We start from the raw sequence: 26095 nt of genomic DNA, 5'->3' as shown, positions 1-26095 counted from the left end.
TCAGAAGTCCATGTCCCAGCCAGACAGCTCATCAGGAGGACTGTCCTCATCTGGAGGGTAGCTGTCAAAATAGCTGTGATCTGTCGGCCCTGTAAGCTGTTGTGGAAGAGAAGACAATGAAGGAGGAAAGAGTGAGACACCGATTCCGTAAGATAGAAGAAGACAGTAGTGGAAGAGCATTGTTGGAGCACCTAAATTCAAAATTTTACTTTTCAAGGTCAGTTCTTGTGGTGCTCATTCTCGCTATTATGAGGAAGTTTGTGTTCAGCTGAAATCCTCTGCTGAGAAGCCTTGAGGAGCGCTAGAAATCAGCGCGGCTACATCTGCTGCCCTTGTTGACACGTGCACCGCAGACGTTAGCAGCGATGACGCAACAGGACTTTTCCCCCTTCCTTTCCACACGTGTTCATTTTAAACCCAGTAATATATGCACAGATAAAAAACGTTGAGTGGTAAAGCTGCACACGCCAAGACAGAACAATGCAAAATTTAAAAGCTCAGTAAGATAATTTCATCGTGTAGTTTAATGGTTTAAATTCACATCCACATAGCGTGGTGCTGTTTTTCACGGCAACTTCTGTCATTTCTGCAAGTAATAAAAGTAAAAACTCAATCCAATCCGCTTTTCTGTCATTTGCTTTTTATTAGAACTTTCAAAGACTCCTAGTTTTACAACCCCATTTCGAAAAAAAAGCTGGGATGCTGAATAAAATGTAAATAGAAACAGAATGTGAAGATTTGCACTGAAGCCCCAGATTTAATTGAAGATAGCACAAAGACAACATATCAAATGTTGAAACTGAGAAATTTCATTGTTTTTGATAATGATATCCTCATTTGGAATTTGATACCAGCAACATATTCCAAAGAAAGTTGAGACGGGGTCATGTTCACCGCTCTGCTGCATCACCTCTTCTTTGAACAACACAAGTGGAATGTTTTCCCAGTCCCGCCTGATGTACGGTTTCAGCTGCTCAACAGTTCGGGGTCTTTGTCGTATTTTACGTGTCTTAATGTGCCAAACAGCTTCAATGGGTGACGAGTCTGGACTGCAGGCAGGTCAGTTGAGCAGCCGGACTCTTTCACTCTGGAGCCCTGCCGTTGGCAGACATGCACAATGTGGTTTCTCATCGTCTTGCTGGAATAAGCATGCTCCAAAGTGGAAATTAATGGAGCCTTCACGAATGTGCAAGATACCCATGAAATGTGCACTTAGACCCCTCAATACCATCACTGACACTGGCTTTTGAACTGTGTTCACAGACGATGGTCTCTGGAAGTGTTCCTGAGCCCACGCAGTGACGTCCACTACAGAATCCTGTCTGTTTTCAATGCAGTGCCGTCTGGTGGCCTGAAGATCACGACCATCCAATACTGGTTTTCGACCTTGTCCCTCGCGTACAAAGATGTCTTCAGATTCTGTGACTCCTTTAATGTACTGTAGACAATGAAATCCCCAAATTCTTAGCAGTTTTATGTGGAGAAACATTATTTTTTGAAATTGTTGCAATATTTGCCAGCGCAGTCTGTCCCTGAGTGGCGGCCCCCTCCCCATCTTTAGTTCAGAAAGACTCAGGCTCTTTTTATACCCAGTCATGTGACTAACCTGTTGATAGTTAACCTAATTAACTCCACCAGCGGTTTTCTTTAAGACTTTCACAACAACTTCTCCATTCTTTTGTTGCCAACGTCCCAACTATTTTTAAAACCTGATGCTTGCAAATCTTCACATTCTGTTTCTAGTCATGTTTTATCCCAACTTTTTTTGGAAACAGGGTTGGACAAGTTTGGATAAATATTTATACTCACTTCTCTTTTCAGTGGAGATGGTAAAGTTCTCGCCTTCAGTCCCTCCCAGTTGAAGCCGTTAAACCACCTTCGGACGCATTATAGAGAGCAGATATAAACATGGCTGTAATTCAATCTGTATCTCTTTCTGTCTGTTAAATAGTATGTGTTCAACTCACAAACACATAAGAGACAAATGTTTAAAATCAAAGTTTGATACCAGTGCTTCCCCTGACCCATAGATAGTGTGACTGATTCTGTTTGCCCTGAACTTGAGTATGAAGAATGTATTCAGTCTAATAATGTGATAAGCCTTTTGAATATGCCTTGCATCCCACTGCTTTTGAACAGCGTGTTCAGTGATTATCTAATTGTGAGGTCATAAACCCCTGGCTCACATTCATAATGTTCAATCAGTGCTAATTTGCACGGCTAATCTTCCCACTGAGATCAGCAGCAAAATGAGTCACTTCCTTCTTACCTGTGCTTCTTGATATCAGTTATTCCATTTTTGAGGTTGCCCAGTCGCTCTGAGGGATTTCGCCTGTAAAGTAGGATGAGGGTGGGAAATTACTGCTTCAGCGCAAAGAAACCTGGCTTCTTTTTCTCTGCAGTCTCGCTCACTTTGATCAAATACTGGACATTCATGTTTACATTGTTCATGTAAATTCCATGTGCTGTAAGGACACTGCCTCCTCTTGTCCATGTGTGTAATTGAACTTAACACAAGAAATTTGGTGGCTGAGGATTTCATAGCTCTAATGTGCGATCGTGTACCTGCATAGCTTGCGTATGAGGTCCTCAGGTCTCTTGCTGACCTTCTTGGGGAAGTCCATCTTCTCAATGCCTTTCAAGATGAAAGTGTACGTCATCATCTGGTCACTCCCTGAGAACGGAGGACTGCGGAGTGGAGGAGACAAAAAGGGCAGAGACTTCATTCAGTCGAGCCTTTGATTTGGCTGAGGTCTGCTGGAGTTTTTCAGCAGTACTCCATTCAAGCCAGGAAACAATAATTACTGTAAATCAGCAGCGGGAGATTGAAGTGATAACTAGATGGAGGATGATTATCGGTGCTGCAGTCCAACAAAGCCTGGCTACAGACTGGAAGCACCGGTGACCACATGCGCTGACCTGCCAGTAAGGAGCTCAAACACCAGGATGCCCAGAGACCAGAAGTCCACGCTGAAGTTGTGGCCTTTGTTGAGGATGATCTCAGGGGCCACATACTCTGGTGTCCCGCAGAAGGTCCAGGTCTTTTGGCCACATCTGATCTTCTTGGCAAAGCCGAAGTCAACCTGGGAAGGCAGAGCTGATCAGTTAACTCAATGGGGAACTTTTAGGGCTTTCCCAGAAAAATAAAGCTAACTCTAATGAGCCTGTTTTCTTACTCAGTAACACTGAGGTGCTTCTTGGCTCTCTTTAGATCTGGTATTACCCCCTGAGAAGTACATAGTTTCCTCTCCATAACTTTAGTACAATGAGCATTACAGTTTGTGTATGTTAAAAAAGCTGGTCAATAAAATACATAAAGGCTCAAGAGAGAACTGTTGAGCCTTGAAGCTGCAGAGTTCCTTATCAACTAATTGCACAGTGCAAATTTATGACTAGAGCAGAAACACAGTAGTCATCCACAGGGGGGGTCTAAGAACATCCTGCCAGTTGTGGTTGCAGTTGCTTCATGTTTTCAAGACAGAAAATGTTGGATCTCCGGCAGCACGCTCACCAGTTTGATGTATCCCTCAGTATCCAGCATGAGATTCTCAGGCTTCAGGTCTCTGTAGAGGACGCCCTTGCGATGGAGGTAATCGAAAGCTTCTGTGACGCATCCGACGCAGAATTTGGCAGTGGGCTCGTCAAAGCTCCCCCTAAAGACAAGAGTGAGACAGGAAACTTTTTGCTGATAAGTGGGGTCAGATCCTACGCTGCTCAGGAGCGTAGGGTGAGACACCTGAACCCACTTGGAGGCAGCCATTAATCAAAGAATCATGACAGTTTGGCCTGAGATTCTTTATTGCAGGACGGGATAAGTTCCTAGTAATACACTTTACACAGCATGGTCTCTCCTACCTGTCCCTGAGCAGGCTCCAGATCTCTCCACCCAGACAGGCCTCCAGCAGCATGTACACATACTTGTTATCCTTAAACGTGCGATACAGTCTGGAGTAAGAGAAGCACAGACGTGTTCAGCTTCAAAGTAAAAGGTTTGATGTAAACACAACACTGGCCACGCTGTTCTATCATCTCTGCATTTGTCCTGTTTTTCATCTATATTTGTACCATTATTTAGGCTTCAGTTAGAACCAGAAGTGCTCCTGTCTGGTCTAAGATTATGCTATTTTCCTGGTTGTAAAATATTAAGGGGGCAGGACTTTTAGTCGAGGGCATTTACATTTAATAATCACTTGCTTGAACATTGCACATAAGCTTTCATTAGGTAAACTCCAGCATTACTCAGGCTTGATTCCCTGCTATTAAATATTAAACTACACACAAAAAAAGCAGCAGGGAGAGAACTAATGATGCAAAAAGGACCGTAAACAGTAAGCAGGGAGCTTAAAGAAATGAATGCAGCCCCAGTGGCTATTACTACAATGCACTGCAGTGAACTATAATATATGTAAAGACATTACTGCACAAATTATAGCTTCATTTGCAAACTAATGTGATTTTAAGTTATTGACTCTTGTGCTAATGTTTTCAGAGTAAACTGTTAATAGCATCCCAGGAGTAAGTACAGGCTCACACTCAAAGACACTGATGTTAACCACACTGTCGTAGTCTTAAATCTTAGATCACCTTACATCAGTCTTGAAAACAGATTAGAAATATGAAGAGATAATAGTTCAAACATATGAAAAGGGTCACAAAGATAGTGTGAAGAGGAGGTCAGCAGGAGGAGGGTTTCGCGAGGTGAAGAATGGCTTTAATATCTGACTCTGTTCCACTGCATACACTAAAATTGGATCATGGCAGTCTCACAAAAGGCAAAGAAAAGCCACTGCTGCGATATTTCATAACAAATAACTACATTTTCCGAGCAGACATCTCAATATCCCCTGCCATTCTACCCCGCTGAGAAGAAGTAATCTGCTCGAGGCCTCAACTGTGATCTCATCAAAAACTAATAAGCGCTGCACTGTTTTCCCAGACTAATGGAGCAGAGCTTCATCATGTAGGATAAAAAATGGAAATGGCTTTGGAGGCCGAGCAGGAGGACTGACTTGACGACGAAAGGCGAGCGAGCCTCCGCCAGGATCTTCCTCTCCGAGTGGATGTGCTCCTCCTGCCTGTTGTCCACGACGTGCTTCTTCTTGATGACCTTTAGAGCGAAGGTGATGTCCTTGTCCTGCACCTTCACCTGCAGGTGCAAATAACAGTGTGGGATTCTTCACTTGTCATGGCAGGAAATGCACAGCTATAATTAATAACATTTTGCAGGTCTGTTTTTAAAGCACGTTAAAACAGGTGTTGCTCGCTGTAATAATTTGTCCCTCATCGCTTACATTAAAATCGCCTCGGGAGGGGATTTTCTGATGGCCTTGATCAAAAGGAGGAATGATTACAGCAAATAAAACCTGTTTCAGTGTTCGTGTGGACACCTGACTATTGTTTTTAGACTAAAATTGTGACTATTCTTTAATAAAGGCTTCAGGGCCATGGGGCTCTGCATGGTCACTGGGATACAGTGCAGCAGCTGACTGGGACACTTGAGTGGCCCTCATTGTATTTTTGCTACCTTTGCTAAAAATGATAATGCCTTTTTTCATTAGTTTAATTGAGAGCATTTCATTTTTGAAATGTTATTTTGCAGTCTAAATGAGTACTCAGGTTCGTGGATTCAGGTCTCACCAGTTCTACTCGTCCAAAGCCACCGACCCCGAGCGTAGCGATGACCTCAAGGTGGTCGAAGGGCCTGGACGGAGGGAACACTGACACCATGTCCTTCAGCTGGATGACATCTGCCGATAGTGGCTGGCTCTGGTGGCGCGACACAGACTTCCTGGATGGTGGGAGAGGCTTGATTTTAACCAACCAATGGGCTGGGTTTAAAACGATGAGAAACGCAGGTATGTTGTGTTTATAGGGCTGCTGTGTTCTGCCCCGAGCTCAGAGCGCTGCGCCTACCTGGCATGTCTCTTCTTGTCATCACGATCAAGTGTTGCCACGTAGCCTTGGAGGTACTTCTGCAGCTCATTGAAGGTGCCCACTGTCTGATCAAATGTCCTAGAAAAACAAGACCCGCACGTCAGCAGTGCAACCACTGGAATGTTGGCTGAGAGGCTTCACAACCCCAGCCTTGATTAAACAGAGGTGCCCCGCTGAGATAAAGAAGTACGTTAGAGGGGGAAATCAGGGGAAGAGAGAGGGTTTAGCCAACACTGTTGACAGCAGCTGACAGATACCAAAATACCCCATTGTGTGTTTCCTGAGGGAGATCCCATTGTGGACATACTGGAGCTAACACGTGTGTTACCTGATAGCCTTGCGTTACAGAGGGAACAATATTTTGTGGGTGTTCGCTGTTAAAACGTCAGAAGGCTCACTCTCTGTCGATGACGAGGCACTCCACCCCGTTCTCCTCCGCGATGATGTTCGCTGACCGGACGTCGTCACTGGAAGAGACACAGACACACGTACATCACGCACGCAAAAAACCCGTCTGACTCCTCCCGCTGCTGCCATCATGATTTTAGGATTAGGGCGGCGTTTTGCATTCAATGTGAGCTAAAGCTGTCAATCAGAGTACAGCAGATTACATATGATGAGATTAAAGGTTATTCCAGAGGAAATTAAGTTGCACAATTTCTCCTTTTGCAGATTTTGAAAGGTTGCACACTCACCAGAGGCTTCTTCCAGCCCTGCTCCTTCCTCTCATTATTTTCAATATGGAAAGCAGGCACTGAACCTTTGGCTCTTACAGGTGCTCCTTTCCTGTCAGTGTTCTTTGTGGAGTCTTTTTAAATTTGTGATTTTGGGCGGTATAAATAGAAATGGCTTGACATGTGTGGGCTATTCAAACAGCAACTCCAGACGCAGGAGTGAAATAACGATGTGTGATGTTTGCTTTTACCTTATGAGTGCTTTCTCTCCAAAGTAGTCTCCCTTCTGCAGCGTGTTGATGGTCTGCGGCACCTTGTGGGCCTCGGTGGTCTGGGTCACCTTCACCTGCACGACACAGTTAGCTGGATCTTTAAAGCGTATTTCACTTCCTCCCCACGCTGCTGTCCAGCCGCTTTTACAGGCGCTTTCAGTTTTCTCCAAATATTTTTCCATGCATTATAAAAACGCAAAAAATAAAGAAAGACATGATTTGTCCTGAGTGATTAAGTGGTGTTGATGCTCTTTATGTCTTGACCTGTGGTCAGAATGGACAGAGTTTGGATTCTGCTCGTGCGTCTTTAAACTGCTGCCTGTAGAGAAGCACGGTTCAACCAAACTGCTCCGGCAGCCTGGATGTTGTGAAACTTCCTCTTCATTTGTGAGGCTTTAAAAACCAGTGGCCCACCCCGGTTGAGGTCAAGCATCCCACTCGTGGCACCGTCCTGCCGGAGAAATGCCGCGATGACATCATGGCCGCTAAGTGTCCCGTTTGACCTCAATGACCTTCACTTCTGTTTTTCCTGGTGGCAGGCGCTCTCAGAGTTTAACCCCCCCTCCCCGGTCAGGGGGTACGAAGGGGTGGGGGGTGGTAGAGCCATTTCCTGTATTAGCCCCCTTCCTCCCAAACAACATGTGTCTCTCTCTGGTTTGGTTAGCTTAGCGCTGAGGAGCTGCTGTCTCACATCGGCTCATAATGGCATTTTGAAAGTCCCCTGTGGACAGCTCTGGCCCCTCTCCATCTCCCCTCGCTCCCCGGTGTCAGGTTGCTGACTTATCAGACAGACGGGCGGGTGAGTCATTGTCCAGCACCTCCCAGACTCACATACCGTTTGACCAACATCTTGTTTTGTTGGAGTATTAGTAAAGTAAAATAATTGTTCTTGTTTGTATTTTCGCTTGTCATGATAACCTTGAAGCATGATTTCAGGCACAGGGTCAGATATACAACGATGACCATCAACTATTATACAAGTGCCGAAAAGAATGAATTGTTCAAAGTTGCCACCAGGAAATTGCTCTCCATTGATCTGCACATGCAGACATGCCTGCTAGATTCACTGTTGTATGCAGTTTTGTTTGCTTCAGCCAAACTGAAGGGAAATGAGGAGGCAGAGAGAGACCCAGACTTCTGCTAATTCTGTAGTCATTCAACACTCACGCTGACTGATGAGAAAAGCCTGCAGGAGCAGCATGCCCATCAGTGCAGCAGAGACGTCACACGGCATTGTCTGACCGAGGCAGAAGAGGATTTATTTCATTGTTTTAAGGACAGGATTGAGGCCTGCGTTTCTGGCTCTGATGAGTTTCATTGTTGCAGTCTAAAAACGTCTCAGAAGCCTCTGCAGAGCAGCCCGTGTGTGACGTCTCATCATGACCGAGGGGAGGAACGGCGAAAAACGATTTAAAAAGACTCATTTTAAAAATGAGCTGAACTTTGCTGTAAGTCAAAAATATTTTCCTGTGACATTATTGACTCTCCACAAAGTAAAGTTTCCTCCCCGAACACATCTATTTTTAATCATTTGATTGTACAGTTATTGTTGTTTAGCTGGACGAGCAGCGTGGCTCTAGAGACAGAAACATCATCCATCTCTTTGACCTTCCCGCGTTTGTAAACATTATACCTGCTAAACATCAGCTTGTTAGCGCTGTCAGTGTGAGCGATGTTAGCAGTTAGCATCATAGAGCCATATGCGGCGGTATGGCAGCTCCTGGCGTGACTGTAGATGCTTACCTAAATTAAAAACCTAACTTAGGTTTTTTTGTGTGTGTGCAAAGGCAGTAATATATCTTATTTTAGACAATGAATGACTGGAGACCCTGTTTCACAAAGATAATCCAAACAGCTACTAACACTTTTGGCAAAAATGAAACTTAAATCAGTACAAACTATTAGGAAATTGGCCAAATGATAAGTTTTGGTTGGTTGGTTAGAAGTCACTTTTTAAGCCAAATGCTGAATGATGGAAAATGCTTGTCTGTCTGTATGTTTTTAATCCTCTTTCTTAGAGACAGATGAAGTTTTTCACTCAGTAGGAATGATGACATCTTTGGTTGGTCTCAGATTTACAGGATTGAACAACAGGACATTGCTCACGAGCTACACGATGTGTTCGTGTGCGCGTGTTTCTCCTGCTTGTTCACGTCACCTGTGACAGTGCGTACGACGCGTTACCTTTCCCTGTGCGATGATGTAGAAGGTGCTGCCCTCCTCTCCCTCCCGGATGACGTACTCTCCTTTGTCATAGTATTCCTGGTGGGGAAGGGGGAGAGGGAGGGTGAGGACAACAGTCAGAGCTGAGGCATTACATTGATTTAACCATCGACCCGGCTGGTCTGATTCCTGGTAGCTGGTCCCCTGCGGGATGAGAGCTGGAGTTCAGCCATCAATGATGTTCTGTTATTCAGAGCTTCTCAACCTGCTGATTAGGTGGGGATTTGGGGGCTCATGGGAGTAATGTAACATGAAGTATGGGTCAACAGTATGTGCTAATTATGATGCTTTTAATGTCTGTCAGGAGGGCCTTTCGTGATCATGGTAATAGCATGAATTTGTCAGGGTGAGTATTTGTGTTCTGACACCATGCTGCCACTGTTACCTCTCTTATCACCGGATTTTTTTTTTTTTTTTTTTAATAATCCCCTTAATTTAATTTAAGAAATGTCAAAAACTGAGACACATGGCCATACATTAATAGAGACACGGCTTCAAATTGCTAAGCAAGAGTCTAAAATGCCAGAATATTCCATTCATCCGGACATGAAGCTGAGAAAAGCAAGCAAACGCTGAGCAGCAAGCAGCAAATGCTTAACACGATCATTTACTGCAACCACTGAAAGAATGAACTGCCATGGATTTATTTTCCATGCGTTCAAAATCATTTAACTACTTGATCGATCAACTGATTGATCAGCACAGAAATACGGTTTCTGCACAGTCGTCTTCCTGCTGTAGGCATTGTCAGGGAAGATGTAGCCTACGCAAACACCTGCTAACAGCATTTCACGGAGCAGACGGGCTCAGATTACAGCAGTTTTAAATTTCAGGCCATTTCAATATCAGCTTGCCTTTATGTACGTTAACAATCGACCTGTAATATCGTCATCCTAACAGTCCGTCTGTCCGTCTGTACACAGCATGTACTGCATGTACTGTGCTGGGACAGGGACCCCTCCTCTGTCGCTCCTCCTGAGGGTTTTTTGGGGCGTATTTCCTTCAATAAATCAAGGGTCTAAGGATAGACGATAAGCTGATTGTCATATTGCATTATATCACGAAAACTGACTTGGCTTAACGTGCAGATCTAAAGAGAAATCTCACTGTTTATCCCCTCACACATCACGAACACACTCAACCCTCAAGCAGAGAGAACAGCTCTTCCAATCCATTGCCACATGACAGCCTGACTTACCTTCCCAGCAGAGATGTCACCTCGGACTCTCTCACACATGGATTGACCTCTCTCTTTTAATTACGTGAACACACACTTGCGGCCTCTCTTTCTTTGGCGCATCGATTTAGCAAACAAACACCTGCATCAGAGGCGTCCGCTTATACTGTCTGTTAACGCTGCATTGAAAAGTCGGATCCATAGCCTCTTATTTTTGTGTCAGGTCACCTGTCAGGAAAGAAAGTTTGTGCTCAAATCATCGTCCATTTGTTTCAGAGTCAAGTGGTAGCATAGCCTGAAGCCTTAGTATTGTTGCTATGGTTGCTTGCAGATTAATATCCCCTTCACGCTGTTTTAAAATCATCTTTTGATCTTGAGGTGTCTTGATTTGATTATAACGGACATGTGTCAGCTGATCAGAAACAAAGAGTTCCTCTGGCCGTGGTGGAAGCTCTCGCACTCGGTTGGAATGTCAGCCATTTACATTCAGACACACTGCAGAAGTGCATAAGTAAGATCACACTTGACTGAGAAAAGTTTGTTTCAGTGTTTGGCTGAGCTTTACGAGCTTCATAAAAGTGGACGACACTTATGAAACACTGAGGCGCAGTATGTTCTGAGACAGACTCCTCCGCTTCATGCTGTCAGTCACTCTCTGCTTAACGAACCCAACGCAGCAGGCGACCGCAGCGCTGAGGCCGGGCTGCTGAATCAGCGGGCTGCCAGAGCGCCTGCCATTTTAAAGCTTTTAGGCGAAGAAGGGGAAGTGCAAAGAGTGAAGGTGACCGGGATGAAATGTTCGCCGGGACGGGTGCCAGGTTCCCGCCGCTGAGACAACGGCCGTAATCCGTTTGGCTATAGAGGGCGAAAAGTGAACAAACAAATCAGGGCAACCACGCATAAACATTCCCTGGTGTTTACTGTCAAAACTCTTGACACGAGTGGCATTTTCCTTGAGCGTCCGAGCTTGTTTACGTCCCGTTTACGCTTCAGGAGAGCCTAGTTTAACACCCGCCCGTGACAGCGGAGACAACATGCCAGGGTTTTGTTTATAAAGACTGTCTGGATGATGCAGTGACTGTGCAGAGGATCGACAGCATTGAATTGTTTCTCGGGTTTGTTATACTCGGCTCCCGAGCTTGAATCCTAAGCTTGACCCAAACAATTACCTTTTCAGGAGAGAAAGAGGACATTTTCACTATACAGCTTGAAACACGTCTCTTCATGAGATACTTCCAAGTGCCCTGACCCCCAACAATCACATACATACAACCCTCCTGTCTTATCGTACCATCAGCGTGCTCTAATGTGGTTTGCTCATGTCGGTGTCAGAGAAAGCCATTAATGCTCTGCTGTGAGTGCACGGGTTTGGCTGCAGTCGTCCTATTTTTGGAGACTGTCAATCGACCAGTCACAGCACATATTCAACTGCATGTCTCTCTCTGCTTCCAGTGACAGGGACGCTAAAACAAGAGGAAGGACTAAACCTATTTTTAAGACCACCCCAGTCTTCAGCAGCCCCCAGGTGGACTGGTCGTCCTGCGCAGCTCCTTGAAAGCATCGCGCTGCATCATCAAGGAGCCGTTGAAGTATCAGTCGTGACATGCATGAATGATTTAAAAAGGGGTAAAAAAAATATGACAGTTGTTGCTTTCAGCTGCCCCCTTTTTGCAGAGAAGTGACATTTATGGACAGAGAGTGAAGAAACCTTGTTAAGAAGAGGTTGTAAGAGTGATTTTTAAAAAAAAAATCTAATTACAAAATGGTAGAATTTATATATATGTACAACATGCTCCATATTTTTTACTTGTGGCCCGTGTAGCAGAGTGAAAAAGCATTTATAAGACCAAAGAAATAACAGTAAATGTTTGTTATTAAAGGAATAGTCGGACAGTAACTTTCTGGTGTCTCTGCTGGTTGCTTTTACACTTTGGCTTTTGCACAGATGAAAAAAAGCGAGATATAACATGTTCGGTTCTGGTGGGCGGATTTTGTTTCCGTTTGACAGAGCGAGGCTAGCTGGTTTCCAGTCTCTGTGCTAAGCTAAGCTAACTGGCTGCTAACATGTGCAGAGTGGTGTCGATCTTGGAACTGTCTGACAGTTAGATGATAAGCGTGTTTCCCAACATGGCAAACTTTTGCTTTAAAATGACCTAAATATTTATTACTGTTTTTCTGCCAGTTGGGTGCACAAAGGCCCTGTTTCCCTAAATTTAACCACACCAGAAACACTCACAGTAGTAACAACATCCACCCTCCAGCACCTATAAAGGTCACTATGTAACAGCTTCCATCTTGTTTTCTTTAATCCTAACGATAAAAACAGATGACAATTAACCGTTTTACGGAGGGTAACGTGTATGTATGTGCTGGACCATTGAACATTAATTACATCAAACAGATGTAGCCGTAACTACTCGCTCTCATTAATCATCTTTATCATCTGTCACAACTGGTGATATTCTGAGCATCCTCCTCATTTTAGCAAACAATTCTCCTAAAGCAAATAAGATATGCAGTGTTTAATCCCTCTCTTGAGACAAAAATAATTTTGTAGCCGCACTATGTTGCCAGATCAAATTTTCAGGCTTAGTAAAGGGGTCACAAAGCCACACGGGAAGAATGCTACAACGTTAGCTTGTTAGATTAGCTGAGCTCCCAAGTTCTGACTGTCAGTGTTGTGTGATGACATTTATTCTATGAGTTATTTCATGCCAGGAACGTGAGTGAATGAAAAGATGAGTTATTTTCATTTCTCGCTTGTGTTTTGACTTTCAACAGAGCTCCTTCCCTGCCATCGAGGCATTCCAGCTCTGATTGCAATACGCAGATCAGAGCGGAAACCTGAGAGACAGTCCTGCAAACGAGGTACTCGGATGGGTGGACCCCCCTCATGCACACGCACACGCACACACACACACACACACAGAGACATACTATACTGGCAAAAACACACACACCAGAACACACCGAATTCCATTCCCCCACTGTTTGACAAGAAGCTTCAATATTATCTGGCGGATTCTCCACGAACATCTGCACCACTATTAAGTTACAGCAGCCCCCCCGAGAGGCAACAGAATCGGCACCATCAGAAAGGCCTGAATAAGGAATTTCTCCCATAGTGGAAAGAAGTGGGACGAGCAGCGACTGCGAGGAACGTCCTTGAAGTTTTCATTGTGCAAAGACGCTGAGAGAGGCTGTTTTCCACCCGAAGCTGACGAGCTCCGCTCCGTGTTCTCCGTCACCGCTGAAATACAATGCTTTGCGGAGCAGAGCTGGAGTGAGCCTCTCTCCTGCATGTTTCAACATACACTCTTACGCACACATTCACTTTTACGCACTTGTGTGTTCTCACACCAAAAGGCTGTCACTCGCACATCTTTAAGAAATCACTCGTCCCCCATTTGAATAAACACTTTCTGGGGCCTTGGTCAAATAATTACGGTAACAATATACAGCGCCCGGCGATGACAGGAATAATATCGGCTCTGTTCATCAACAAGGTAATTTGTGAGGTCTTGCCGACTGGAGGTAGGTAGAATACGCTGACACGCAGTAATGGTATATGGCCAAATGGTAATGATATTTTGACAGCAGCTATCTGCAACGCTGGGACTCCCATGAGCTGCCAGAGGGTTGTGCAATACCGAGGCAATACAATGAACAGTCTAATTGTCCCTCCAGTAGAAATATAGATAGTTTGACAGAATAACTTACCACCTCGAGGCAGTCCACTATTTTGCTGAGCTTGTCTTCTGGTAGATTAGCCAAGAGTGAAACACTGACAGGAAAGACAAAACACAGATGATGAACATTGATTTCTGCATGCACGTTATAATACAAATAACTATGCACACGCTGCCAGGGAACCTACATGTAGAACTACACTTCCTGTGTCATTATAATCAGGTGATACACCAGGACAATGCAACTGACAAACTGCATGATCTTGACTTGATGTCAAAGGTAGGTTTTCAATGACAGTTCACACATCAACAGTTAACTTGATATAACTGTTTAACTGTTGTTCTCTGCTGCTCAACTCTCAAGCTTTTAGCCTCTATCAGTCTCTTTCAGCTGCTTGGTTTTGTTCTTAGCTTGCAGCTTAGACAGGCCCGCAGTGGGCTACCTGCCCACTGAACAGCTAATAAATTAGGCCTCCGATGTTGTATCACGGATCTGCAGCTATGACGTTGGTTTGGGATCTTTCTGCCCCCTAGTGGTCCACAATTGCTTAATGCAGCTTTAAATGTTCTGTTGGTGTAACTGTCTTTTTGATTTGATGAGAAAAACTACCTTGTCTATCCATGAGACAAAGTGTGTTTATTAAAATTGCCTTTAATTAATTTTTAGATAAAATCCTTAATATTGTTATTGTATCCAACAGAACCATCAGGTCCTAATTACCTGGCCTATTTTCTGTTTTTGGCCTATTTAGCTAACATTCAGGAATTTGACCTTTACTATTTCTTTTAAATATAGGCTAGCAGCTGGTTACCATTAGATAGTTTAATGTGGATGTTCACTGACCATATTTCTACCATGTCCCATTAGGTAACGTGAGGCTAGCTTTGTGGCTACGGACCAAAGGGGCTAACCTTCGGAGAAAGTTGCGGTATTGCTCATGTCGCGTCTCAGCCGTCCTCCTCATGATGTTCTGAAACACCTCCCGGTCCAAAGCCCACGTCCTCACTTTGTTCACCGCTGGAAAAGCAACATCACCTCCATCAGAAAGTGGGACACGGTCCAGATTTTGACCTTTCAACGAACTAGTTAACCTGATTAGTAGATATCAAAGGAGCCACAGCTGTTTCCAATAGCAGAGACTTGTAGACTGATAACTACGGTGGAATAGTAAATGTCTTTTCTCCTCCCTTAGCTTTCTTCCCATTTTCTTCCTTGATTAAATCCCTCTATCTCTGCAAAGACATTGCGTATTGTTTTTCTGTGTCAGATGGACAAAGGAGGCGAGAAAAACACCATAATCTGTCCTCTGTCTGTGGTGGTGAGTCACATCAAATCTACAGAAACTCTGAGACGAGTGTCCGTTGGCACAGGGAGGAAGTAGCAGTGAAAGTTTGACATGAACCTGTAGCATAGAAGGAGTTCCCCTTCATCCGCCTCATCTGTTAGTGTGTAAAACCCACTGAGAGAGACTTGTCAAACTGTCACGGTTTTCCAGTTCACCCTGAATATCGAGGTCAACTCAGTGTCCCTCCCCCAACGGCCACCGGTCAATTACTTGGTAAAACATACAAACCTGAACAAAGAGCACTCACATAGCATATGGTATGTGCTTCCCAAATACCAAGGAGGTGAAAACCGATCAGAATGCAAAGCTGTGTATATCGTGTAAAGCCTTTGTCAACACACCTGAGCAAAAGCTTGTTTACTTCAATCTAATGACCTATCTGATTCTCCTGCTCTCGCTGTCAGACCATTATCAGCTTTGAGAAGTCACTGCCACTCAGATGAAGGTCAGAGAAGTGTCAGATTACGGTCAGGAGTGCATTGGAGGGGCATAGGAGAATATGATGTGAAAGAGTAAGGGGCAGGATGGGGCCCTCAGGCACAGTCATGTCTGCAGGTGTTAATTAACCCTTATGTTAAAATGTATATAATCCACAACATTTACATATCCAGGAATATTAATTCTTATCCTCTCTGTCTTAACATCATTATAAATTTGTATTTTTGTAGTTTGTGCTCGTGTTTTCTCTCCAGAAGGAGCCACTAGTGCAGCAACTAGCACGAGAACCCCTCCCTGGCTTCCTGCGCCTCTCTGATAATTCATTTTTACATGCTGCTGTTCATTTCTTCTGTTGAGTTATTTGCAAAGGGTTGTGGGTCGCCCTAAAGCACAGCAAAAACTGAGGCCGAAGCACCAAACCTTGGATGTTACACCTCACCGCTGCACTCAGCGTTCAGTTGCAGCTTTAGCTCTTTAGATAGATATTTGTCAACATCCTGGTTATTAGGAGACATAATTGACAGGGATCTTTGTCTTGTCTTTTATATTTCCCCTGCACTTTCCTGCTACCTGAAACGACTTGGTGACATAATCCTTATGTGTGGAAAGCCTAACTCCAGGAAGCGAAGTTGAACTGGGACACCACTACACTCCATGTGAATGCACAGTCTGAGGAGGGAGGGGAATGGGACACAGCATCAGACGTTTGTTACGTGACGTTTGATCGCGTCTGCCACAAGGTCACAGTGTCAGTCCCTGCAGCGGTCAGCGCGTCCTGGACGCACCGACTGACTGCTCAGTCGCGTTCAGGCAGCCTAAAGAATCGCTTCAGCCTGATGCAGGAAATGCAAAAGTACAGTCTGATCAGGAGAAGTTCTGAGGTAGTTTGTCTGTATAAATAAAGTCTTTACCTCGCACCGATGCAGTCCGCGTGCAGTTGTACAGAATGGCTAATTCTCCAAACGTGGTCCACACCGTTATCGATGTGAGCAGTTTGTTATGTTGAAACACATCCAGCTTCCCATCTGCAAATATGAAACAAGGACAATCAATAGTTTTTTTTAAACCCACATGAAAAGACACAGAGACAGACAATGTGCTACAGGCAGAATCAAATGACATTTAAGTTTCATTCAATTCAATTTACACAGGACAAGGGGTTAGGTTACTCATCAGGCTCCTTTGGCTAGAGCATCACAACATCCGTCTTTGCTTTTCATGACTTTGGGTATATGGCACCTGTTACAGAGACTCAGTAGAAATACTTAAAGCACATACAGAACTGCAGGCTTCATTTCCTGCATTAATTCTGGGATGTATCACAAATGGCAATAATAATAATGCCTCTTGGGTCCCAGATAAAACATATGCTGTTGGTTTAAAAAAAAGAGAAGAATGTCTTTGCTAGATCCTTTATATAAGAGAAGGAAACGACAAAATACCCCTGTCCCCTCATCCTGTCCTCCTTCCTAACATCTGCACCTACTGTTAGAGCGACGTTAGACATAACATTTATTTTTAGGCTCTTGGTCCATCAGTGACCCTGAAATAAAACCATTCGCCGCACAAATTACGACTCGAATTAAAGCGTTCATTAATGAGATTACGATCACTGGCTCCTGATGTCTCTGTGACTATTTCAAGGGCTGTCATTAGAGAATAATCATTAATCATGAGCAGTTTTAATACTAATAATAGTAATTATTCCCATCACAAAAGCAAAATCTGTGTTGGATTCAGATTCGGTCAATGCAGTCAGGATTCTGTTGTATCATTTGTCTCAAAGATTCATTTTTTTACAATCATTTTAATATGAATATGTTTGGTCACATGTGAACACATCTGACTGGGTCCAGATTATATTTGTTACAGTGACCCTACTGGAGAGACTCCATCACTGTACCGACCTACTGCATTTTCCTCTCCAGTGAGAAATCACTGTAACACCAGACAGCAGAACAAATACTCTGACATTTTGTCTGTGAATGGCTAATTTCACCACCAGCCATGCTGGCTGATGACCAACCACTGTGCCGTGTGGTCATCCAAGAAACTATGTTGCCTGGTATTTGAGAGAGTTGTCAGTGGCATTTGTAACCTACCAGTATGAACCAAAAAACTACCAACCAACCATTATTATAATTTATTCAGCAAATAAAGAAGTAAACAGGTGAAAGAATAAGGAAGTCAGTAAATACGTGAAAAGCAATATGTAAATATTTGAAAACTAAACACAGAGTGAGGTAAGTTTCCATGTACTTCATGAGTGTGTCTGAGTGACTATATGAATACAAAATTAACTTTTCACTCTCCTGCCAAGAGCTGATAATCCAGAGGAATTTCTACTGTATACACCTGCCAAGAATGCATCTCACCGGCCAAAACAATCACACTCCACGTTTTTCAAAGAATAACGTCAGGTTAGTTAACCTTTAAGCTGCTACGAAGGTTTGCAAAAGTTTAGATGCCATTAATCTGTGTAGAGCAGTGGAACCAATCAAAAGGCCGCTTGATGCAGAGCGGCTGTTTCCCTGTGTTTTGATTGGCTGTGTTTGGAGGCTGTACAGTAGCCAGTGAGGGCAGAGGTTGAGAACATACAGAAAGACCAAAACAGTCACAGAAGCATCTCAAACAGCTGCATGACAGAGCGGCAGGTGTCTCAGCTTCTCCTGCCAAACGTTCTGTTCATTTCAGACGCTCTGACCCGCAGTCAGCACAATTTAACTTAAAATCGAGTCAAACGTAAGATAATACACAGATTGGGAAGCATACAAACGGGCTGTGTCTTCATGTACTGCTCCTCATCTGGCTTGTCATTTCCATCAGATCATAGATGTTCATCCACATCATCACACCGGCTGTAATATTCTCCCTTTGTGTGTTAAATCCATCCTTGGCATGACCACAGTGATTCATCACAGGTCAAAGGATGAGATCTGGCGGTGAGATTTGGGTTTGATTGATTGAACTAAGATGCAGATTTATGCGTTTCCATCCATCCACACATCCAGATAAGCAGTATGTGGTGCCATTAAACCAGTGTCGTGAAAAAAACACTACTCAAACCTCAAATAGTGGAGAAAAAAAATCACAAAACACAATAAGATATGACATTTCTGTTTTCTTCTTGTGTTAAGTGAGGAAGGCTCCAGCCTCCTCATCACTCCACACAGACCTGATGTTTCTCACCTCTTCAGTGGACATTTAAGTCGCATGGCGCTTTTTCTTTTTGTCGATGTACCATGGTTTTTATCCACCTCCCATAACCGTTAAACCTTTTTTTTTTATCATATTTTGCCTTTTTGTTTTTTTTTGAATTGTCCACTCAGGATTTGTTGATGCACAGTTTCAGCTGCATCGAATGGAAACCCCTACGTGGGCTCTACATTTTTGATGTTTTCTATGTGGCTGTTGTGCGAATAGTAAAGAGGACTGTGTCGTTAAAAGTTAAATGGATGCATTTGCAGTCTTAGAGCACAGATGGCAGAAGAGCAACAAATCAGTGGAGGAAAATGGTCAAATGTGCCCAGAGCCTAAAGGCACTCGTCATTCCCCAGGATTTTCTACACGATGGTGCTTGTTTTGTCCCGATGGAGCAGAGGTGGCAAATGGAGAGCTGATGGTCTGCAGCTTTTCATTCCAACCAAAGACTCCACTCCCACTGATGAACACTCAGCGAGCAGAGAGGAAGAGCTCATCAGTGAAACACCTGCTGAGGTTACACACCGTCGGCTCCCTCACTGAACACAGTGAACCATTTTTTACCCGGCTTTAGAACATCACACGCTGCTACTGCTTCTCATTGGACATTACATATCATGTGATGTTGGACCAGTATTGGGGTCCGTTTGAAAACGTCATGACGTCTAGGAAAGATGTGAAGGACAATTCATAAGGAGGACAAGCACAAAGAGAATCTGACTAAAATTGCACTGGACTACATATTGATGACTACATATTGATACTCTCTTATATGAAACGTGTGTATCCTCACTGCGCTGCATTATCAAACTGTGATGAACTGGTCGTGGGTCACATCTCTCGCCCGGTCCTCTTCGTCTCCTTGCAGCTGTCATGCATTATCTCTGTGTTGCTGACTGTGTAGCTACTGTGACTGCAGTATGTTGGTGTTCAAATCTGCTGTCTGCTGACGTGTAAAACCTTCTGAAATGTATGAAAATTATTTTAGAATTTATGCAACACGCATAACGTGTTAAGCCTACAAATCTGCTAGTCTGCTGGTACATCTCATCATTCTTAAAGGTGCGTAGGGTTTAGTGGCCTCTAGTGGCGAGGTTGCAGAATGCAACCAGCGAAAAGTGTAAAAGGCGCACTTTAGAGCCGGTGTTTGGTTTGTCCATTCTGCGCTGCCGTAGAAACGTGGTGGCGCAACAGGGTGGACAAAAGCAGAACAATGCTTATTTTCAGGTGATAATACACTAATGAAAACATAACTAAGAACATTATATTCCACTTCTGCGAATAGATCCCCCTAAATCCTACACAGTGGACCTTGAAATTTAAAACCTTAAAAACACCATCTGCCTAAAACCGTCTCATATCCCTTTTTCTTGAAAGACTGTGTTGTGGATAATAACCTGATTATGAGCCTGTGCATATAATATCCTAAGAACCACAACACCCTGAAATGTTGACTTGATTGTGCTTTGACGTTGTTATGGCCGTTACAGGCTGTGGCTGTGTCATATGACATTTTGATTGTTTGTTGTTCTGAACAGCCAAATGGTGGCTTTAAATGCTGCTGACGCAAGGAACTGTGTGACGTCATTACCTCCTTTCCTTTTGTAAAGGGACGCCCAGTGTGATCTATCCTAAAGGAGATATGAGCGGAAGCACTGGAGCAGCTTTCCTTAGCGCTTTGAGAATTAAAACAGCTCCAATCATGGCCGCCACTTAGATTCTTCCGGGTCATCCCACTCAGTTAACATCCTTCCTGAGCGAAAAAAGACTATTGAACCGCGACCCTATTCTTCAGTAATCTGGGATGTATCAGGCACTGCAGGAAGTGGACAGAAAAACTCATTTCCTCACTCATTTCCTGACTAAGAAGATGATCAAACAGGCCTGGACCTACCTGCCAGGACGAACAGATGGTTCCCAGGCTCTCCCTGCTTGATGACGTACTCTCCCTGCTGGTAGGTGCGCTCATACATACACTCCACCATGTCTTTGATCTGCTGCAGCTCCAGCCTCTTCAGGTACTGGTTCTTGTTCAGGGCGTCTGTCAGCAGCTTCTTCACACTGTTCACACACACACACACACACACAACAGCGGGGGACTTAGAAATGTGACTTCTGTTGTGAAAAGCAGTGGCGCTCTTGAACGTTGCTGTGGGTGTTGGTGTTTCCATCTCGTTTGACTTTTCTTCATACACCACTACATTTAACTTCAGATTTAGCTACTTGCTATTTTGGAGGTTCAGATTTTGCGTCAACTTCAAACATTTTGATAATCAAATAATCAATAATGCAAAATCGACAAAGAATTACCTGTCTCCTGCCTGTTTTCTTGGACTTGCATGTTCAGTAAATGGAAGATCTTTGGATTTTGTGCTGCTGGTCGACCACAACAGACAATCCACATACACCAACCTGTACTCTGGAATGTTATGATGGACATTTTTCACTATTTTCTGATATTTTCAACCATTGATCAGTTAATCAAGAAAACAACCAACCGATTAATTTATGATAAAAGCAATTGTTTATTGCAGCACTCCTTCTTTGCTTTCTTTCTTTTTCTTCCCTTCTGTTCTCCCATCCTTCCTACGTTCCCTTTTTTCCTCTTTTCATGTCAGTCACTCTTTTTTACTTTTCTCTTACTTTTTTCTTTGTATCTTGGTTTTTTGTCTTTCTTTACTTGTTTATTCCTTTATGTTTTTCCTTCCTTCTTTCATTCTCTTCTTTCTTTCATTTTCTTTTCCTTTCAGTCTCCTTCTTTCTTTTTACTTCCTTTCCTATTTGCTTCCTCCTTCCCTCGTTATTTATTTCTTTCCTTCTTTTCTGGCTTCACACCTAATTTTCCTTTCCCTTCCTTCTTTCCTTCGTGTCCTTCTTCAACTGATCTTAAAACATCAAAATCACCAAAACTGGGTGCGTGTTTTTCATACTACAGCCAAACGGCCTTTTACACTATGAATACTTCAACTTTGTACTTTTGATCCCGGAGCAGGTTTAAATTATAGTGCTTGTTTACATTTTCTGAGTTAAAACTAATTTAAAACGTATGTTTCCAGTACAGTTTTAACACTTCTTCAGTGAAGGATGATTTTAAGCACTTCTCCCACCACTCACTGCAGCTATGTGGTACGTTGCTGAGCCCGCTGAGCCACCAGGACGCCCACATCTACATTACTCACTTTTTAGCCTGCCTGAAAAATATTTTGTCTCCTGCGAAAAGATGACTATTCGCAGCCTCTGGGCTCCTTCCGACAATGAATCAAGTGAAACAGCGAAGACATAAAATCATCACGAGCTGTCAAACTTCCCCGTGGTGCATTTTAACAGCTGCAGCGAGAAGAAGACATCGCTTCCTTTGGGGAGTTGTAAACCGCAAAGGTTAAGAGTCACGGCTGGGTGCAAACTATAGATCATGAGACCCGGTCGCTGCTCGGAGAGGCGAGTGGTGGGTGGTTTTGGGTGGTCTGTTTATCCACCTTATCGTGTGTAATAAATTAGCACTTTGGGCTCCATAAAACGAGAGCAGATGACATCCAGTCCTTTATTTTTCAAGCCACATCCCTTCCTCCCACCTGGATGTTGCTCCGGCCGAGTCTGCACCATGCCGCGGCGCCATTCACATGATGAGGATTCAGTTTCAGAGGGCCAGTCTGCATGAGGGTACCGGCCCGCCTCATTTACATCCGTTTTTGTTATATAACGCATGCTGGGCTTATTAGCAGCATATGTTTTAAACATGAGGATGAGGATGAGAGAGGGAGAAGAACACTTACTGTGACAAAAGCCAATTTGGCTTTCATGTTGGAAAATCTAACAGGACTGACTGCTGTCAGTAAATAACCCTTCGTGTTGTCTCTTGCCTCGCTGAGCTTAAGTGCATCGGAAAGGATTTGGCATGACAGGGGGTCACACATTTGGATATGATCGTTAGTAGTTTTTACAATGTGTTACAGTGTTTTTTTAATTGTTTTAATGCCAGCATACTGCAAAATTATGGTATTGTGCAAAATATAAGGTTCAGCATAATTACATTGAATAATTTAAGTGATGTATGTGCATATATACCAATCATAGATCAAAACATTGCTAAATTTGGCTGAATTATAAGAGCCAAAAAAGACTAAAAAGAGCCTGAATTCCCATCACCAGCTCCTCTTTCTTAAGGAGTTGCAAAGCAGAATTGAGTGAAGGAGAATGAAATGAGCAGGAAATGTTCAAGGGATAGGCTGACATTTTGGGACATAATCTTATTTAGTTTCTGGTGGAGAGTTGGACGGCGAGGATCAATACCACTCCCATGTCTGTTGGTTAGCTACGCAGCCACAGCGAACAGAAACGAGGGGAAACAGCTAGCCTGGCTCTGTCGATCTGAAGCTGGCTGATTAACACGTTATTACTCATTTATTTTGTCCATACAAAAACCCAAGTGTGAAAATGACAGTTCGCTCTTTTACACAGGGTTACGTGTCAGACTTCCTGGAATCACCACTGGTTGCCGGGCAACCGCTGAGCCAGGAAATAGACGGATGTGAAAGTGGTATCAAGTACAGTGTATCTCAAAATGTCCAGTTTCCTGATTTTTGCCAGCTTCTTAGTGCAATCTCTAAGTTTTCCACTTTGAATATCACTCACTTTTACCAGCGTGGTATCTGCAGGTCTGTCTGATTACACTAATTAGACATGTGAGTGAAAATCACCATGCATCCTCGCTATCGTGTGCAAGCTTAATACTGAGCCTCTTACTTCCCCAGGACAGAGTGCTCTGACGGATTGAAATCTTTGAGCATCCTTTGTCAGTCTAAACGCTCCTTAATCTCCTTTTTTGAGGCTTGAAGCCTTAACGTCCCCATGAGGCGGCATTTAGAGATCAACTTGCTTCCTTAATTTGATCTAGTTCCTGTCAGGGTGGGACATGCTGTTAGTATAAATCAATAAAATAGCAGCTGGGAGAAAGGTAATTGTTTTTCATGGAAGGGGTGGAGCCTCTTTTCATTGAAAGAAATTTTATGCCAGTTTATACCCGCTGGAACGGGGATAGTCAGTCATCAGTCAATAATCAATCATTTAGGTAACACCATTGTGTGCATTTTTGCCATTGGTTGTAAATAAGGCTATAATAATGAAAAAGCCATTTATTGTTTCATGAGAGTGGCAAACCTACACTACATGACCAAAAATATGCGGACACCCAAGGATTACGCCAATGTTAACATGGGATATCTTATACCAAATTCCAACACTGTTGTCGGGTGATAAGGTCTATAGTCGTCGTCGACATTCTGGTTCCTTCCAACAGTGCTGGATGGGGTTGAGGTCTGTGCAGGCCAGAGCAAACTGTGAAACCCATTTCCTAATGGAGCTGCATGTTGAAACAGGAAAGGGCCAAACACAAACTGTTGTCACAAAGCTGGAAGCAGACTCATGTCAGTAGGTGACATTTAGATTTCATTTCATGGGAACTGCAGAGTCAAGACCAAACAATAGAGAAAGAGTTGTCCACATACTTTTGGCCACATAGTGTATATCACTTTTTTTGAGCCAGTAAATGAAAACCTCATGTTTTTTTCCATGTCTTTGTCAGTCCTGGCAGTGACCAGCAGCTGAAAGGTCTGGGCCTGAATAGAGTCGTTCTTTACGACGTCTTTTTTGCACATCATCGCACTGGAACCAGTAAAATCTGCAGCTGCCGCTTGCCTCCGCAGCTCTCCTCGGCTGGGCCGAGATGGGCTGAGCCTGAGGGCATCATGAACCTTTTAACTGCCTTCTGTCTGGCCTCATTTTCATCCTGCTTTTGTGTCTTTGAACCTCCCTGACACCAAACCTCTCACCTTGCATCCTTCGGTACCCGGGCCTTCTCGAACGAGAACTTTGGCAGGCCGCTGGAGTCGTAGGTCCTGGATGTGGGCTCGGCCGACACCCCGGCTTTGGCCCCTTTCCTCCTGTTGAGGGTTTCCTTGATGCGAACGCTGAGGTTGGGGCTGCTCTTGCCGCTGGTTTTGATGGAGGGGGGCCTCGATGGCAGACCTGCAGAGGCTCCGCTCTGGTTCCTCATCACGTCCTGCAGCTTGTTGAGCTGGATGCACTTGTTCTGCAGCTCCTCGCTCAGCTCGGCCAGCGCTCGCGTCTGTTTGGCCAGCTGCTCCTGCAGACCTTTGATCTGCTGCTCTTTGGCACAAAGCTCCTCATCCCTCCTCTTGCCTTCTCGCTCCAGCTCGTCCACTCGGGCCCTCAGGGAGTCCAGGGACGAGTTCTTGAAGCCGCCGGCGTTTTCTTTGTGGGCTCGGCTGTTGGAAGCCACAGCGGCGGAGCCGTCCGTGTGTTTGTAACGCTTCGATTTCATCGAGCCGTTCCCCATCTTATCACCTGAGGAGACAGCGGAGATTCAAAGTCAATATTTGCTGAAGTGACTGAAACGTTATCATGGAGAAGTGAGCTTTTCCGACAGCACGGTGACATTTAGCATAGACGGATCTGTTTGAGGAAGCTGGGAGTGAGGTTTCAAACAAAAGAGCTGACGCTGTGAGGGGAGAAAACCGGAGAAAGATGGAAAGAGAGAGGAGAGAGAGCAGATCAGTGTATAATGGTCAATGAGTGTGTCCTCTCCATTCATTATTCAGAAGGCAGGAAGTATTACATTACATCAACAGTCACTCCCTGTCTGCCAGCAGCAGAGGAAATGCTGCTCAGGAAGCTTCGAAAGAGAAGAAAATGCGTCAGAATCAAAACTTTACCAAACCATTCGACTCCGAAGTGAACTTCTCGGCCGTGTTTCTCTCCAAGAGTGTATATGGGAGAAAAACATGCAAGAACAATCCTTGTTGTTGTTCTGGACTGTCGCCCACTCACACATACACACATACAGCACACTTCATTCATGACATTCCTGCTGGATACAGTGAGTGGATGTCAGATCAGGCTGTTATTCTCCAAACTGAATGACTGCCATCATCTGTAAACCTGCTAAACAACTTCTCTTCTCCTTTGTTTTAAAGATTCAACTCTGACACACACTGACGGGCTTATAACAGAGCGCCAGCCACAGATTTACTGACATGCAGCTGAGGCATAATTTCTTCTTTCTTTTATATATTAGTTAATTTAAACACAAGATACAAGATACTTTTATTCGTAATTAAAAACC

General features: G+C 44.0%; 1 protein-coding gene across 3 annotated transcripts; it reads right to left on the bottom strand.

Annotated features, from left to right (window-relative positions):
- prkg2 (protein kinase cGMP-dependent 2) lies at positions 1-25309 on the bottom strand. 3 transcript variants are annotated; one of them, XM_041937043.1, is made up of 19 exons: positions 25253-25309; positions 24783-25204; positions 20849-21015; positions 16665-16778; positions 14882-14987; positions 14001-14064; positions 9065-9142; positions 6860-6954; positions 6333-6401; positions 5914-6012; positions 5638-5788; positions 5010-5146; positions 3856-3945; positions 3512-3653; positions 2920-3083; positions 2566-2688; positions 2270-2332; positions 1810-1876; positions 1-96 (listed from the first exon to the last, which is right to left on the bottom strand). In XM_041937043.1, the coding sequence occupies exons 1-19, from the start codon at positions 25307-25309 to the stop codon at positions 1-3; spliced, it is 2304 nt and encodes a 767-aa protein (XP_041792977.1). The 3 variants fall into 3 exon arrangements, with proteins under 3 accessions (XP_041792977.1, XP_041792978.1, XP_041792976.1); XM_041937044.1 differs by having other exon boundaries at positions 5725-5788; XM_041937042.1 differs by having other exon boundaries at positions 24783-25309.
- Between the last annotated feature and the right edge of the window lie 786 nt (positions 25310-26095).

Source organism: Chelmon rostratus, chromosome 5 (assembly GCF_017976325.1).
Source record: "Chelmon rostratus isolate fCheRos1 chromosome 5, fCheRos1.pri, whole genome shotgun sequence".
NCBI classification, from domain to species: domain Eukaryota; kingdom Metazoa; phylum Chordata; class Actinopteri; order Chaetodontiformes; family Chaetodontidae; genus Chelmon; species Chelmon rostratus.
The sequence above is the reverse complement of the archived record's forward strand: the minus strand, read 5'-3'. Positions and strand labels throughout refer to the sequence as shown.